Raw genomic sequence first — 16,900 nt, 5'->3', positions numbered from 1 at the left:
GTCATTTTACATTTCTATCTACTAAAACTGAGATTTAGGATATTAATGTTTCTTCAGCATGTGTGCATTATTTCCAGTATTATAAACAATACAACGTATATCTTAACATTCCAGATTGTGGCATTCAGTGTGAACGGTGTAAAAAAATACATCGTCTTCACATCATTGCACATTCTGCCATGGTATAAATTAACGAGGTTTTACTCTATTTGGATTAGGATTTGGATGGGAAAAACATGAGTGTGCATGTGTGTAAATATGGGTATTCATCACACACATCACAAGGTATTGACACAGTGGTTACCAGTCATTCCTAACACATTTGGGATGTAATTGTCGGAGTGATTGAAATCATCCACCTTGGGTCACTCTCAGTACTACCCGGATGCCCGATGGGTCCTGGACTCATAATTTCTCCTCATTTTGACCCACCGGGAAGCTTGATGTCAATGTTATCCCCACAGACATGCAACCAGCTTCCAAGGTTATGTCCTTAAATCAACACTTCCTAAAAAGGTCATTTGAGCATGGTGGCAGGAAAACGTAGGGATCTGGGTGTGAGGACCTGGGCTGGTGGGAGGAAGGCGGGGGTATTGTCCCTGCCCCACCATGGCTCCTGTGTTTGTAACACAGACCTACAAATAAGGGCACCCCAACTCAAAATTTTCTTAGTTGAGGTTAATATCTATGTAGTCACCAGGGTCTGGAGAATTGGTCTCTCTCAACGTTTAGATTCCAAGTAGAAAGAATAAGTGACAAAGAACAGGAACAACTGAGAGGTCCTTTGCAGTGATCCCACTCCGAATGTATTTGTTAGCAGGCTGTGATCCCCTCTCCCACCACCCCTCCCCTTGTGTGATGTCCACGAACAAGCAGGAGCCATGCCTGAGGGGAAGGACTACTGAATTAGGCACTAGGAGATCTGGATTCTTGTTCCAGATTTTCCTCCCTCCGTAACCTTGACCAAGTCATTTAACCTCATTGCACTTGGATTTCTTCATCTGAAAAAAAAAAAATAATGCTATGAGGTCTCCAAGGTCTTTTCTAGTCCTTGATTTTATAATTCTCCAAGTCAGACCACATCAAAATAAACCCTTAGGAGGGATTTCAAATGTCTTCACTTAGGATAAGTACTCTGTTTAAAGATGCTACTTGATAATGTTTGTTCCCTCTAAGCATGAAGTGCTCTGTATTTAATGTTAAAATAATCTCTAGTTTGTTCAGGTTTAGCTAAGACCTCAGACATTTAAATGATCAAAACATTGGCATCTGGAATTGTAGCAAACCTGGACTGTACTATAAAGAAAAATGATGCATTTACAGAGAATTTACTGTTGACAATCTGTGAAAAATGTGTGAGTTTATCAGATCTTACTATAATAATCGATTAACATCGGTAGCAACATTGCATGGACCAGTTTTATTTGTTTTAGATGAGGAATGTGAGATCAGGGCTTCAGGCAAGATTTCCAAAGTCATTCTTTGTATTGTTTAGTGAAGTACTGTGACAATAGTGGCCCTCAGTGTTTTGATGGTTAATCTCCAAAGTATCAAGGCATATATATTAGAAACCAGAGCCCACTTCAGATGAACCCTTTGCACTGTTGGAAATCTCTGGGATCTGTTTGGAGCTGGTTCTCACACTGACTAGATGTAAAAATGACTCTGATGCCTGGGTCTTAAGCACAGTAGGGAAAGGAATCTCTCTGAAGCTCTCTGTAGGGAGTTAAATCAACCTTGATGATGATACAAAAGAATGATGGATTCCAGAGTTGCTGGTCACGTGTTTTCTTAACCCAAACAGTGGTTGAATAAAATCCCCTATCGATGACACAGAAATCTGGAGATGGGGAGAATTCTGAGCTTTCTGATGCTATTAACTCTCTCTTTTTCAATTTAGTTGCTCCAACTATCACATTTCTCGAATCTCCAACCTCAGACCACCACTGGTGCATTCCATTCACTGTGAAAGGCAACCCCAAACCAGCGCTTCAGTGGTTCTATAACGGGGCAATTTTGAATGAGTCCAAATACATCTGCACTAAAATCCATGTTACCAATCACACGGAGTACCACGGCTGCCTCCAGCTGGATAATCCCACTCACATGAACAATGGGGACTACAAGTTAGTGGCCAAGAATGAGTATGGGAAGGATGAGAAACAGATTTCTGCTCACTTCATGGGCTGGCCTGGAATCGATGATGGTGAGTACCCATGTTTTTCCATCTGGAGAGAAGATAAGCTCCATCATGCAACAATTGACAAAATCATGCATCTGACAAACTGCTCCCCAGACCCAGGGGCTTACAGCACAGTTATTTAGTCTTGCCCATGGGTCTGTAGGTCAGCTTGGGGAGTTTTGTTCCGTGTGTCTTTGGTTTGGGGTGCAAGGTGAAGAAGCAATGGCCACACAGGAGATCTGCTTCTTAGGATGAGTGCAGAACACACAAGGGCAACAAAAATTGCACAGGGCTTCTTAAGACCTGCATTCAGGATTGGCACACAGTTTCTTTTTTTTTTTTTTGTCTTTTTGCCAGGCACACAGTTTCTTTAGCTTAGATGCCATTGGCCATATCAAGTCATAGGGCCAAAGCCAAGTCCAGGAACAGGGACTCATATTTCTCCTGGGGCGGTGGGATGGAGAGGAATAATTTCTGTCTTTCTCTCTCTTTTTTTATTTTTTGGTCTTTTTAGGGCCACACCCGAGTCATGTGGAGGTTCCCAGGCTAGGGGTCGAATTGGAGCTACAGCTGTTGGCCTGTGTCACAGCCACAGCAATGTGGGATCCTAGACACGTCTGCAAACTACACCATAGCTAACAGCAATGCTGGATCCTTAACCCACTGAGCAAGGCCAGGGATTGAACCTGCGTCCTCACGGATACTAGTTGGGTTTGTTAACCACTGAGCTAGAATGAGAACTCTCAGAGGAATAATTTCAAACATTGTTCTGATAAACACACATGATTTTTCTCTCAAGTGTCACAGTGGCAAAACCCATGCAGATCTGTGAGCAGGTGAACTAGGTTGAGTTGGCTCATGAACTATACAAGATATACTTTCTAACTCCTTGTTACTCATTTGGGATTCAGAATCCTGCTCTATCATCCAGGGATGAGACACCAGTTCATGGCAATGTTTTGCTTACCTGGGATGACTGAGTTGCATCCTTTGATGGGACCCTGCCTTGTTTTTCTAGGAGTGGTAATAGTTCCCATCCGACCAGTGGTTTGGGTTGGGAAATGGATGGCTGGCATCAGGTGTCCATTCTGTGGCCAGCAAGAGAATTTCAGTGTGAGCCCCAGTAACAGCAGGGACAGTCATTGTGGATTTACCTGCATTGGGCACTCTTATTCAGTAACGTGTCCTTTCTTGCTCTCCCAAACGCCTGCTACCATTGTGGAGGCCGAGCCCTGCATTTGAATATCAGGACCTATGCACGAATAGAATTCCTCACCATAACGGCCCCGAGTTAATCAAAGCCACTCAAGCTGGCTTGGCAGAGGGAGAGGGAAATTAGAAACTTGGAGGCCTGTGGGGCAGGGGTCTGCTTGGACAGCCTGTACTAGTGTGGCTCGCTGGGCAGCCTCATGACAAAGGTGACGGCTGCAAATCCACCTGCACCGAACAGTCAACAAGAAGGCGGTGATGCTCATTACACAGTACGTCTTCCTGTTATCCCAGTATTGATTCAACAGCTTTTTCAATGCACAGGCTTCCTCGGCGAGCTCAAAATGTGATCTGAATTATATAACTTTGATTTACAAACAGCCTTTCAGGAGCACATAAAACAAGCTATGTTTGGATGCCTTACCCAGACACCCTGGCAGTTGTTGCCTGTTTCATTAAATCTTCCTCTTAATTGGCTGCATTTGCTGTAGTAAATCGCTAGATTACTGTGTTCCTTTTCTTCCTGCATGTTTGGAGGAATAACAGCTTTAGAGTTAAATTCAGAGACTCTGCTTTGGGGACAACTGTTGTGTTTTTTTTTTCTCTCTCTGTTTTAAAGTACATTTTTATTTAATTTTAAGTATGTAGAAAAGTTGCAAAAATGCTCTCTAGAGTTCCCACATACCCCACACCAGTTTCCCCATTACTGACATCTTGCACGACTTAACATCTGTCAAAACAAAGAAACTGGTATTGGTACAGGGCTCTTAACTAAACTTCAGGCTTGATGTGAATTTCACCAACAACTGACTTTTTGAAACTGTTGGAGGTGAATTTGATTCCAGGGTGAAGGTCTGGCGTTTCAAAGTCTCAGAAGTGGTCTTTGTGCTTTGAGGTGACCACTGTTCTGTCGGTATAAACCCAGGAGCTTCTATTTTAGATAGGATTTTGATGTATTTTCTTTTGAACATTTCTGTGTGATACCAATATTTGGTAGAGTTTAACTCCTCTTATCCGTGTGGCCTCATCTTTATTGATCACTTTTGCTAGTTTTAACACAGCGGGTGATAGGAAAGAATGGTTTTCTTGCATAAGAATAACTCGGAGTCTCTCAATAGTCCATTAAAAGGACAGACTCATTTATTTAATTTTATTTATTTAAAAAATTTTTTTATTATAGTTGATTTACAATGTTCTGTCAATTTTTGCCGTATAGCAACGTGACTTAATTATATATGTGTATATGTGTATATATATATACACACATATATATATATATATACGCACATTCTTTTTCTTGCATTATCCTCCATCATATTCGATCACAAGTGATTGGATATAGTTACAGCAGGACCTCATTGCTTATCCACTCCAAATGCAAGTTTGCATGTACAAACCCCAAACTCCCTGTCATTTATTGATCTAAACCAAAAACGAAGCCAAATTTTATAGAGATGTTCTCTCCCCCCTTTTCTTTCCATTTTCTGATTCATTGATTCCTTTTTATCAGCTCCTTAATATAAATACAACTTTTAGAAAAGACTTGTTTTTTTTTACTTAAGTGTTTACTCAAGGACTAGCTCTCAAGGAGTCATAAGTGAAAGAGACTTGGCCCAGGGTGACAGTGGATATAAATGGTCCTCGTGGGCCATAAACCCGTGTGCCCAATTAGAGACTGACCTCACTTGGCCTGTGTGATAGAATCTTTGTGGGTACTTAGGAGATTTGTAACCCTAGCCTACAATGGCTTTTCTTCGAATGGCTTTCTTTCCCTCTTAACCCTCCTTCAAAGTAGAGAAAAATAAAGCATATGTGTGTGTGTGTGTGTGTGTGTGTGTGTGTGTGTGTGTGTGTGTGTGTGTGTGTATACATAGGTAGTTTCCCTGCTGGCCTAAATGTACATTCCATGTTAAGGACAACAGGTCACGTTTGGGTTTATATTCCTTGAGTATTTCTGCTGTCATCCTCTAGTAATTGCCGAAGATGTTTAGCTCTCACAAATCTTTAAGATAAGACGTTTCAGCTACTTTTTCCCCTAGTTGTTTTGATGAGATTCCCCCCTTTTCCAGAAACTGCGAGTTTCTGGACTTACCAGAAAGCAGGCGGCCTGGGGTCACCGTGCAGCCAGCTGCATCATTGGAAGCATTCAAATGGCAGCTCTTTTGGTCTTTGGGAACGTGTGTTCCTCTTGCAGTTAAGAACTGAGATTTCCGTGAAATGGTCCCATGGCTTAGGAATGCACCCTCTGTTTGGAGACAGAGAATGAAGCATGTTGAAAGAAATTAAAACAGAAATCAGAACAAATAAACAGAAAGTCCTCGTTAAAACACAAATGGTTGAAAGAGCATCACTGATGCCCTGATGGTCCCGACTGCCTCCCACACCGCACGGTGTGGGAGACCCTGGATGTGATGGCGGATGCTCTGCTTTTGCACTTGGAGGAGGATGAGGTGGAGAGACCCTGGGCCCGCACCAGCCAGGCCAAGGGGGTGCCATCAGTGGGGTGTGAGGACGTGAGGCAAGCAGCAAAGATCCCCCCGTAATGCCTCTCCAGAGCGCTGGCACCTTGCAGACTCCACCACTGGACACCAGCCCCAGCCGGTGAGGGGGCTGGTGAGGAGGGGCAGGTGTTATCAGGTCTTTAGATGCCAGAAGGCCCCGGGTACCAGGCCACATCAGCACTGGCAACCTGGCCAGCAACTGAGAAAGGGAGGAAAGACTTTGCCAAAGTCCAAACACTAGATTGATCATTCTGGATCCCGTGTTTAGAACTGAACTCAGCTCTGGATAGTTTTGCCACGACAGACAACTTTCAGCTTCAAAATGCAATCTTGAGGAGTTCCCGTCATGGCTCAGTGGCTAACGAATCCAACTAGGAACCATGCGGTTGTGGGTTTGATCCCTGGCCTCGCTCAGTGGGTTAAGGATCCAGTGTTGCCGTGAGCTGTGGTGTAAGTTGCAGACGCAGCTCGGATCCGGCGTTGCTGTGGCTCTGGTGTAGGCTGGCAGCTACAGCTCCGATTGCACCCCTAGCCTGGGAACCTCCGTGTGCCGCGAGAGCAGCCCAAGAAAATGGCAAAAAGACAAAAAAAAAAAAAGCAATCTTGAGAGCCATGGTGTTTATCTTCCTAGCGCCCATAAGGGCACACCGTGTGACAGTCAAATTCATTTCATTTCATGTTGCTTTTCCATGGGCCCTTGATGATTTATTCACCAGGAGAATTGTCTGGCTTGTAGAACAGTAGCATCCTACTCTTTACTGCACCTTAGAATCAACTGGTGCATTTTAATTGTTATTTTATCTTATTTTATTTCACTTTAAAGACACATTCCTGGGGCCCATCCCTATCAATTCTGATTCTGTGGTTCCAGGATGCGACTTGGGCTTTGACATTTTTTCATTTTTGAGATTCCCCAGTGACCCCAAAGTGCAACCAAGGCTGAGAGTCGCCAGTTTGAATGGGAGCTTTGACCTGGGTCAGGTTTTTCTGCTTCTTGTTGAGTGACAGACTTGAGGTTGCAGAGGAAGTCTCAGCTGAGAGACAGGATGCTCCTTCTGAGTTGGAAGTCAACTCTGGACTTGATTTCAGGGTCTGTCTCCTCTCCCCTCCCAGTTCGGGCTGGCAGCATGGGGGTGGGGGCTGGAGCTCCCTAATGAGCTGTCAGCTCCTGTGCTGCCCAAGGGGAAGGGGCAGATGGGGAATGGAGGGCAGGGAGATGTGCTGGCTGGTGGCTTTGTGTTCTTGGGACCTGGGTGTGTTCAATGCCCATTTCTACTCTTCTTTCCTGGAGACTTTTATGGGGTTTTGGGGGGATTCTTCTCTCTGGTGCCCCCTTTTCTGCAGTTCCCACGACGTAAATAAATCTCTATCCTGGCTGCTGGAAGCGGCTCCTTTCTAGGCACCCTAGAATGCAGCTTTGTGCTTTTGGGGTCCCCCCTAGCCTTCTAGCCTCCCTCCACTGACTTCCTTTTCCTCTCCTCTTGGGGACCTCTTGGAGTCTCAGCATGAATCGGAGGTTTCAAAGGACATGGATTCAGTTCTCAGCCACCTCCTTGGTGAATCCCACCCCTGAGTGTCTCACGTTCACTTTGGTATTGGTTACTAAGGTGGGAAGAGTCTTGCTGAACATTGAGTTATGCTAGAGTCCTTGGATTTCAAACAATTTGCCAGATCTCTCTGAGGCTTTGACAAACAGAGGGTGCCAGGATACCCACCAACAGGCGATAAGATACAGTCCTTTCTCTCAATAAATAGAAAACACTTCAACCACCCATAAAATGATAAAAGACAGGTAGAGTTCTCTGCGCTATACAGGAGGTCCCCGTTGGCCAGTCATTCATAATCTATGTGGGAGAAGAATCTGAGAGAGAATGGATGTGTGGATATGTATGACTGGGTCACTTTGTTGTACAGCAGAATTTTCACAGTCTTGTAAATTAACTATGCTCCAATCAAACTTAAAAAATGATAAAAGATGAAGCAACACCTGCGGTTTGGTTTCTGTCCCCTGCTTCTCTTTGTGGTTGCCTTCATCCTGGCTTCTAATTCTTCGGGGTGTCCCTGTCCTGCTATTAGGCAGGACCTGCTTGTGGAAGGAAGCCTATTCAGCTGAAAAGATGGAGAAATTATAGGCAGTAGAGAATTAAGCATCCCTTTGAATGTTCTCTTTTTGTGGCGGTCATTGAACAGAAAAACTAAGTGGAATAGATAGAAAAGTAACCCCTTTACTTTTAAGGAGTTAAACTCCTATCTCTGGCTGTTGATCTGAATGACTCATTCAGTGTTCTGAACTTAGAGTTTTAAGGGGAGTTATCCCCCACCCTCCCCATTATTCAAAGGGAAGCTTGGCCCCGTGGAAAGGGGTTGGGTTTAGGACTCCATTCTGATGCACATCTTTCTGAGTCCCATCTTTCAGGACCTGTGTGGCTTTGAGCAACTTTCTTACCATCTCTGAATGTAGCCCTCCCGCTCTAGAAAATGCAGGGTTCTGGCACTGACTTAGAAGGTGGTTGTGCAGATGAGGGTGTCTGGGAGTTCCCTCCTGGTCCCTGATCCCTCCTCTCCTGAGGGAGGCGTGAGGGCGTAATGACCAGGTGCCCATCCCTCACCTCCTTGGGTGCTTGTGCTCTGTAGCCATTAGGAAGACTTTTTTTTTTTTTTTTTTGTTCCTCAGAGCCACTTTCCCCTCAGCTCTGGCTTTGTGCTCTATCATCTGAAGGCTTGGTCTTGCCCAAAGAGGACTTCCGGACTTTGCCACCTGCCGACATGAGCTTTCTAGTCTTGGTCCTTTTAGGAGAAAGCTAAGTCAGCGATGGGTTCCTAGAGGCAGGGCTTGAATATAAGTTCTCTTAGGAGTTCAAGCTCTTTCTCCCCTCCCTGTTTGGAGTGAGCTCAGAGCTGTGCCACTGGGAACAAAACACATCTGTTGCCCTTATCCCTAACATTTTTTTTTTTTTTGCAGCCCCTGTCCACCCCCTCAATCTTTGGGTATGCTTGTTTCAAATTTAGTTTATGTTTTACTGAAAAATTAATATCCATTTTATCCCCTGGGACCTTTGAGTTTGGTCACACATGCCACAGAGTTTTAAACCAGGGTTTCTCAAACTTAAATGAGCAATTAGATCTCCTGGGGATTCTGTTAAATGCAGATTCTGATCCTCTGGGGGCTGGAGCAGGGCCTAAGCCATCTGCCTTTCTTTCTTTTTTTTTTCTTCTTTTTAGGGCGGCACTGGGGCATATGGAAATTCCCAGGCTAGGGGTTGAATCGGAGCTTCAGCTGCTGGGCCTGTGGCATAGCCATAGCACAGCAACTCGAGATCTGAGCCACGTCTGCTACTGACACCACAGCTCATGGCCCCACTGAGCAGGGCCAAGGATTGAACCTGCATTCTCATGGATACTGGTTGGGTTCTTAACCCACTGAGCCACAGTGGGAACTCTGCATCTGCCTTTCTGATAAGCTCCCAGTTGGTGCTCAAAATCCCTGGACCACATTTGAGTAGTAAGGAATAGTTTACTTCTACTCTTCAGAGCCCGGGGAGGGGTGAGTCCAAGGCATCCATCAAGGTTGCCTCACTGACTCTCCAAGGATATTAACTAGCAATAATGATGAACATGTGGAATGGGTAGTGCACAGAGATACTCTAATCGAGCTTGCAAAGATGGCTTAAGGAGGCTTGAGAGAGTGCATAGAGACGGCCGTGCAGACGCACTCATAGAAGGCGTGGGGTTATCTGAGGATACATCCAAGAATCTGCTGTATCCTATTTAGCTTACAGGTCCAAAATAAGACTTGTCTAAGATGAAACTGATCCATTAGGTCACAGGAATTCAATCCCCCATAGAGAAAAGCCCTTTCACGAATGCGAACGTGAGTGTGGAGGCTGAGTGAAGGTTAGAGGTGGTGATGGTGCCTTTTCAAGCAGAATTCTAAGCAGAAGTTCCCTGCAAGGAGACTGCATGTTGAGCATCACAAGGAAGAACCCTGGAGCCTTTGCTGGCATCTTCTCCTTAGGTAGCACCCGTCCCAAGACTGTTCCAGGTCAGATGTTACTGGACGTGTGAGCGTGTTGATTTTTTTTTCAGGGGGAATTCTCTTTGTCAAACTCGTTACCCAAGTGGTTCATACCTGAGGCTTGGAGCAAAACCTAGCCATAGCGCTGGATGATAAAATACCCGGTTTTCAAGCTTCCCATTCATTAGGCAGTACATAAAGAGTGCCTCTATGGCCCACTCATTCAGGAAGATTGTCACAGCTCAAGGATGCTCATTCACACACGCAGTGGGAGGTAGTGACTTAGGCTTCCTAATTCAGGAGCCGTTGTGTCTGTCCTATGCAAAACACGGTCAGGAACAAACTATAAATATTGGAAGCGTTTTCCCCAAAGCTTTTCATTTGCGCTGCTATAACCAAAGATTCATGACATCTGGACGAACTGGAGCGCTCCACAGCCCTGAGATGTGCCCTCCAGTGGGCAGATTTAGACTTGGGTACTTTGGCCAAAGAATGTAAGGTGAGGAAGTTTCCCTAAATGGGACACGTTAAGAAAATATAAAGCCTCCCCGCCACTTGTTCCAAGGCCATTTGTTAGGACCCAGGTCCTGTGTCGCAGGTGTGAAAGGGCAGAAAGTTTTACCTGCTTTTCTGCCCTAAAAACAAAGCAGGGTCGGAGTTCCTGTCATGGTACAGCAGAAACAAATCCAGCTAGGAACCATGAGGTTGGGGGTTCGATCCCTGGCCTTGATTAGTGGGTTTAAGGATCCTGCGTTGTGTTGAGCTGTGGTGTTGGTCGAAGACGTGGCTTGGATCCCACGTTGCTGTGGCTGTGGTGTAGGCCAGCGGCTAAGCTCCGATTAGACCCTCTAGCCTGGGAACCTCCATATGCTGCAGGTGCGGCCCTAAAAAGCAAAAAAAAAAAAAAACAAAAAAAAACAGAGAAGGTTATGGTTTGGCTATAGACTCCTAATAATCATGGTAATTAAGATTTTTACTTAAATAGCTCTTTACGTCTCCAGAGTACTAATGTTAATTAATTATGCCTCTGGAAGCTCCTGAGGAGGTGCCAAGCCAATGCTATTATCCTCTCCTGGCAGGTGGGAGACTCCTTTGTTGCAGAAAAAGGGAAGAGGTTCCCCCGCAGACATCCTGAACCCCTGAGGTTTTCAGGTCCTGAGTTCAGCCTGCCATTCAGAGGGGAAGAGCAGAAGGATCTGGAAATCAAAAGGTGGACTGCCATGAGCTGTGAAACACTGTTGATAAAGCAAGGATGGTTTATTTGAAAAGAACAAGTGTTTTGCCATCCCTTTATCATACAAGAGTCTTTGAAATATTTTTTTTTTCAAGATCACACTAGAAAGAGTCTGCAAAAAGAATCGAAAGAAAGGTCTCCTAAAAAAGTTTTTCTTTAGCGCATGAGCAAGAGACTAAAAGCTTTAAGGCAAGAAACAGATGTGTCTTCTGGCCTCCACTATTATTTTTATCTTCAGAGCAGAATGGAAAGTGAACCCTCTGGTCAGACTACCCTATCTTCCTGCAATTTTTTTTAAACCTACAAATGGGTTTTTCCTTTTACTGTGGAGTTTTACAACTAAAAAGTCATAAAGATTTACTCATAAAGATTTATATAAAGTCCTAAGATTTACTCGCGAGCTATAAATGAGATGAGAAGATGGAAGTCAGTAGGTCCTCATATTAAGGCATTTAGCATGGAATTAAGAGGATGGTGGAGTGCTTTGGTTTGATAGTGTTTGGTTTGATGATAAGCGTTTTTTTTTTTGGTTGCTTTTTTTTTTTTGTCTTTTTGCCTTTTCTAGGGCCACTCCTGCAGCATATGGAGGTTCCCAGGCTAGGGGTCCAATCGGAGCCGTAGCCACCAGCCTATGCCAGAGCCACAGCAACGTGGGATCTGAGCCATGTCTTTGACCTACACCACAGCTCACGGCAACGCCGGATCCTTAACCCACTGAGTAAGGCCAGGGACCAAACCTGCAACCTCATGGTTCCTAGTCAAATTTGTTAACCACTGCGCCCCAGTGGGAACTCCTGATAAGTGATTTTATCATCCCTCTTCAGAAGCCTAAATGCCCTAAGGGTTTGTCTCTTGGAGGTGCAGACATAGCGTGCTTACTTGGGAGATTTGTCAGGAGTGGGTGTGTGGTTATATGACTAGGTTGTTCAGAGCTCCTATTGTGGCTTAGTGGTTTACAAACCCAACTAGTATCCATGAGGACTCACTTTCAATCCCTGGCCATGCTCAGTGAGTTAAGGATCTGGGGTTGCTATGAGCTATGGTATAGGTCACAGACGCACCTTGGATCCCATGTCGTGTGGCTGTGGTGTAGGCCAGCAGCTGCAGCTCCGATTTCACTCCTAGTCTGGGAACGTGCTTATGCCAAGGGTGTAGCCCTAAAAAGACAAAAAGGCCAAAAAATAAGAAAAGAAGACAGTTTTGGTCGTTCCTTTGACTCAAGGTGTTTCAGGCTACGGTCTGGACCTACGAGTACCATTGTTCCTGACAACACGCCTTAAGTCAAGAATGAAGGGCTAGTGAGTGGAGCACCTGGAGTCATTCCACAGACCCTTCAGAAGACAGCACTTGAACATCAGACAAGCAGATGCTGGCACTCATCTCCCTTGGGTTGGGAAGGAGTTGTAGCTTCTTCACTTCAGTGGGCTGTGGCGGTCGAGAAAGGTGTGCTGCTTGTTTGGAATGCCAGTGGGGTTAAGGGACTTCCAGGATGGCTTTTTTTTTTTTTCTTTTTTCTTTTTCTGGCTGCCCTGTGGCATACAGAGTTCCCAGGCCAGGAATTGGATCCGAGCTGCAGTTGTGATCTATGCCACAGCTGCCGAAATGCCAGATGCTTTAACCCACTGCACAGGGCTGGGGATTGAACCTGCTCCTGGTGCTTCGGAGACCCCGCCAATCCTGTTATGCCACAGAGGGCACTCCCAGGATGTCCATGTTTTTTTCCGGAGATTCCCAACCTGAAGCATTAGGGCTTGAGGCCGTCTCTGCTGCCTGCCTCTGAGATTTCTCACTGGATGAGAGCTACTGGGGTAGTAGTATTCCTGGACAAGGGTGTTACTCAAGCTGGATGCCCCTCATTTATCTTTCATGCCTTGTCTTCTCATGTGCCTTCCCCACCTCATAGCCAGCATTGGTCTTTTGTCACTCTTCTTTTAATCTGAAATATCTCCAACAGGCCTTCCTACCTTTAGCATAGAACGATATGTAATGAATGGATTTAAACTAAGGAAAAGGAACTAGTGAGAAATTAAACCTTAAAATGGGAGGATATTTTCAAAATATGTTGCCAAAAGTCTACAAAAGGAAGTGCTGTTTTTTTTTTCCTATTTGCATTTATTAAAATGCTGTTCATGACTACCTCCCTATTGGCGTTGAAAAGATCAGTAGCATTGAGCTTGACTGAGAAGCCGCTAGAAGCAAAATACTCTGCTTGATGAGCTGGGGTCAGCTGGAGTAACTGACTCCGGTTTTCACAAAGTCTGGGTCTGTGCACGGACCCACGTGCCAGCCTTCCTCAGCCTTTGTACAGGAAGAGGCATTTCTTTCTTTTGGTGAGTAGGTCCTCATCAGACATAGTACAGAATGGTAGGGAGGAAAAAAAAAAATCCATCATTGTCCCTCCCGCGTTGTCTTTCTGCGAGTTTCATAATCTTGCACTAAATTTGGCTGTTCCCGTCAATGAAGGTAAAGTGACAATCCTTCTCATACATCTGGGACAATGAAATTAGGGAAATCTAATGCTTTTCAGAGAGTTGTAGACATGACCTAATGGTTTGGATGGTGAATGTGGTAGGCATGCATGGATATGAGTCAAAAGTCTGGAAAAGGACCTGTTCTCCAGATTCTGAGCTTACCTGTTTGCTTTGGATTCTCCCCCCCCCCCCGCCAAATCCCATTTTTCCATACCTGCCATTTGCTATATCGCATTGACTCAATGTTTTGGATCTCACGGGGGCTCTGTGTGAGTCATATGTTTGGGTGTTCTTTTTCTGTGGCGAAGCCGACTACACCTATATGTCAGTCATAGTCATGAAGCCCTTGCATGTGTGCTTGAGATAAATCTGGCTCCGAATCCTCAGAGATTTTTCACTTTCTTACGGAATCATATATATAAAAGCAGATTGTGGCTGCCTGTGGGGTCACTGAAGGCATGAGAATAAATTGGGGTGACCTACTTGTCCCAGTTTTAGGATGCAAAATCCTATGTCTAAGAAAGGTTCTGGTCCTGGATCACAGGGGTTTGTCTGGAACTTGCCCAGTTTTAAAATTTTAGTCCAGTGTCTCAGGAATCCCCATGTTCTCAGGCAATCTTGGATAGTTGGTTAACCTAGTACAGTGAGGATCCACGTACTTTTTTTTTTCTTTTTTCTTTTTTTTTTTGCCATTTCTAGGGCCGCTCCCGCGGCACACGGAGGTTCCCAGGCTGGGGGTCGAATCGGAGCTATAGCTGCCGGCCTACACCACAGCCACAGCCACGTGGGATCCAAGCCGAGTCTGCAACCTACACCACAGCTCATGGCAACACCGGATCCTTAACCCACTGAGCAAGGCCAGGGACCGAACCCTCAACCTCATGGTTCCTAGTTGGATTCCTTAACCACTGCGCCACGACGGGAGCTCCAGGATCCACATGCTTCTGTCTATAAATACTTAAAGCTGTAAATCAGGGAGTTCCTGCCATGGCGCCGTGGGTTAAGAATCTGACTGCAGTGGCTTGGGTCACTGTGGAGGTGTGGGTTTGATCCTCAGAGTGCAGTGAAGGATCTAGTGCTGTGTGTAGCTGTGGTGTGTGGCGTAGATCACAGCTATGGCTCGGATTCAATCCCTGGCCCAAGAACTTCCATATGCTGTGGATGTGGGGCCATTGGTAAAAAACCAGAATATATAGTTAATGAGTTGTGAAATAAAAGAAATTCTATTCTTTTACCTTGGGAAATACATGTTTGCAATGACCTGGAAGGCTGGGTGTGAAGGTGGAATTCTCAACTCTTATAGTTCCAGGCTGGAACAGAGGGGCTTTGGTGGAGCTGATCCCCAGACCATGGCCCCTGTGCTGTGCCTCCTTATACACAGTGAGGAAATGAGTGTGTGTGTGGACATCTTACCACCCCGCCCTCGCTCAGTCCTCACTCCTCCCCTGGGTCTTGAGTCAGAGGGCACCCACACTGGTCATAGCCACCCAGAGCTGACAGATGTGGTAGACAGGCTGACTAGTCCTAGGAGGAGTCTTTGGGGCCTATGATAAGGAAATTCTGGGTCCTGGGGACCTGGAGTGAGATCTTAACAAGAAGCATCAAGTGGGCAGGTGCCTTGCAAATTCAGACTGTTTGTTGCAGGCATGGTGAGAAGGGGACCAGGGTGGAATAATGTAGTGGGTTAGTGAACAGTTCAAAGAATGACTTGCTCGCTTAGGATGATGGAACATTTCCTTCAGCAGGGAGAGAAAATCCTCATAGTGAGAGGACACCATCAGATCCAGGGACCTAATGGTGGGACTTCAGGAGATGGCTAGGTGTCTTGCCGATGACATCACCAGGGCTGCCACTGGGATATTCTGCTGCTTTCTTCACTAAATTACCCCTCAACCTGCAGAGCAACTTTCAAAGACCCTGCTCAGTAATGTGGTACCAGCTACAAATAATTCTGACCATGCATCTTAACTTTTTTTTAAGCTACTGTTTTTTTTGTTGTTGTTGTTTTTTGTTTTTTTTTTTTGTTTTTTTTCCCTCTCTCTCTTTTTTGGCCACCCTGTGGCACATGGGATTTGATCCAAACTGTAGTTGTAGCAATGGTGGATTCTTAACCCACTGATCCAGGGATCAAACCAGCTTCCCAGTGCTCCCAAGACATCGCTGATCCAGTTGCGCCACAGCAGGAACTCCAACTCAAAGCTATTTTGAAATGGTGTTTGGGATGATAAAACTCAAAATACAATTGAAATTGACTGGAATTGATTTTTCATGAACTGACGCAGGGTCATCACAAGTGGCTGTACATGTAGGTTGTGAACTGCACAATTTCGGGTGATGCCACTAACACAGACTATAGTCTTAACAACGCCCCCTAGAGTTGTACAAAGCATGGGCTGCACAGCCATACGAAGCATCCCCAAATTGAAGTGCAGAACCACGCACTTAAATTCCATCCACCCCCCCACCCTGCTAGTTGAACTGTATTGAAATTCTCATTTGAACATCAGGACCACTTTTATTTGGTTCTTCGTTTAGACTAACCTGGAGTATTCATTCACTGGAGAATACATGAACAGAAAATTGGCTCAAGTATCACTTATTTGAAGGTTTTTTTTTTTTTTTTTTTTGCTAAGGGTTCGGAAATGAAATGAAAAAACCAAGTAAGCTTGATGGCTTACATGTTTTACTTTTTCACATTGTAAGTAAAGACTAAAAGCTTAAGAAGTGGCTTTGAAAATTCATTTCATAATCACTTAAAATGTTGTAACAAAATTTAATTTTAGAAGTTCCCATCGTGGCTCATTGGTTAAAGAAACTGACTAGTATCCACGAGGATGCAGGTTCAATCCCTGGATGCAGGTTCAATCCCTGGCCTTGCTCAGTGGGTTAAGGATCCCGCATTGCTGTGAGCTGTGATATGTAGGTCACAGACAAGGCTCGGATCCCGAGTTGCTATGGCTGTGGCCAGCAGCTGTAGCTCTAATTGGACCCCTAGCCTGGGAACCTCCATATGCCTCAGGTGTGGTCCTAAAAACCCAAAAGACAAAAAAAGGCAATTAATAAATAAATTAATTAATTTTAATGATTTATATTTTTTTCCAGTATAGCTGGTTTATGGTGTTCTGTCAATTTTCTACTGTAGAGCAAGGTGACCCAGTCACACATATGTATATACATTCTTTCTTCTCACATTATCATGCTCCATCATAAGTGACTAGATATAGTTCCTAGGGCTATATAGAAAAAATTTAATTTTAATTCCAACTAGATTTTCATATGGACACCAGT

The 16,900-nt window shown here is 44.9% G+C and overlaps 1 protein-coding gene across 4 annotated transcripts in view; it reads left to right on the top strand.

Annotated features, from left to right (window-relative positions):
• The window catches only part of NTRK2 (neurotrophic receptor tyrosine kinase 2), a 395,961-nt gene that overhangs the window by 67,552 nt on the left and 311,509 nt on the right, over window positions 1-16,900 (top strand). For all 4 annotated transcript variants that reach the window (XM_047755021.1, XM_047755019.1, XM_047755020.1 and 1 more), the window contains exon 8: window positions 1,901-2,206. In XM_047755021.1, coding sequence (XP_047610977.1) covers window positions 1,901-2,206 — 306 coding nt within the window. The remainder of the gene's footprint in view (window positions 1-1,900; window positions 2,207-16,900) is intronic.

This window comes from Phacochoerus africanus, chromosome 12, assembly GCF_016906955.1.
Source record: "Phacochoerus africanus isolate WHEZ1 chromosome 12, ROS_Pafr_v1, whole genome shotgun sequence".
In the NCBI taxonomy this organism is placed as follows: domain Eukaryota; kingdom Metazoa; phylum Chordata; class Mammalia; order Artiodactyla; family Suidae; genus Phacochoerus; species Phacochoerus africanus.
The sequence above is the reverse complement of the archived record's forward strand: the minus strand, read 5'-3'. Positions and strand labels throughout refer to the sequence as shown.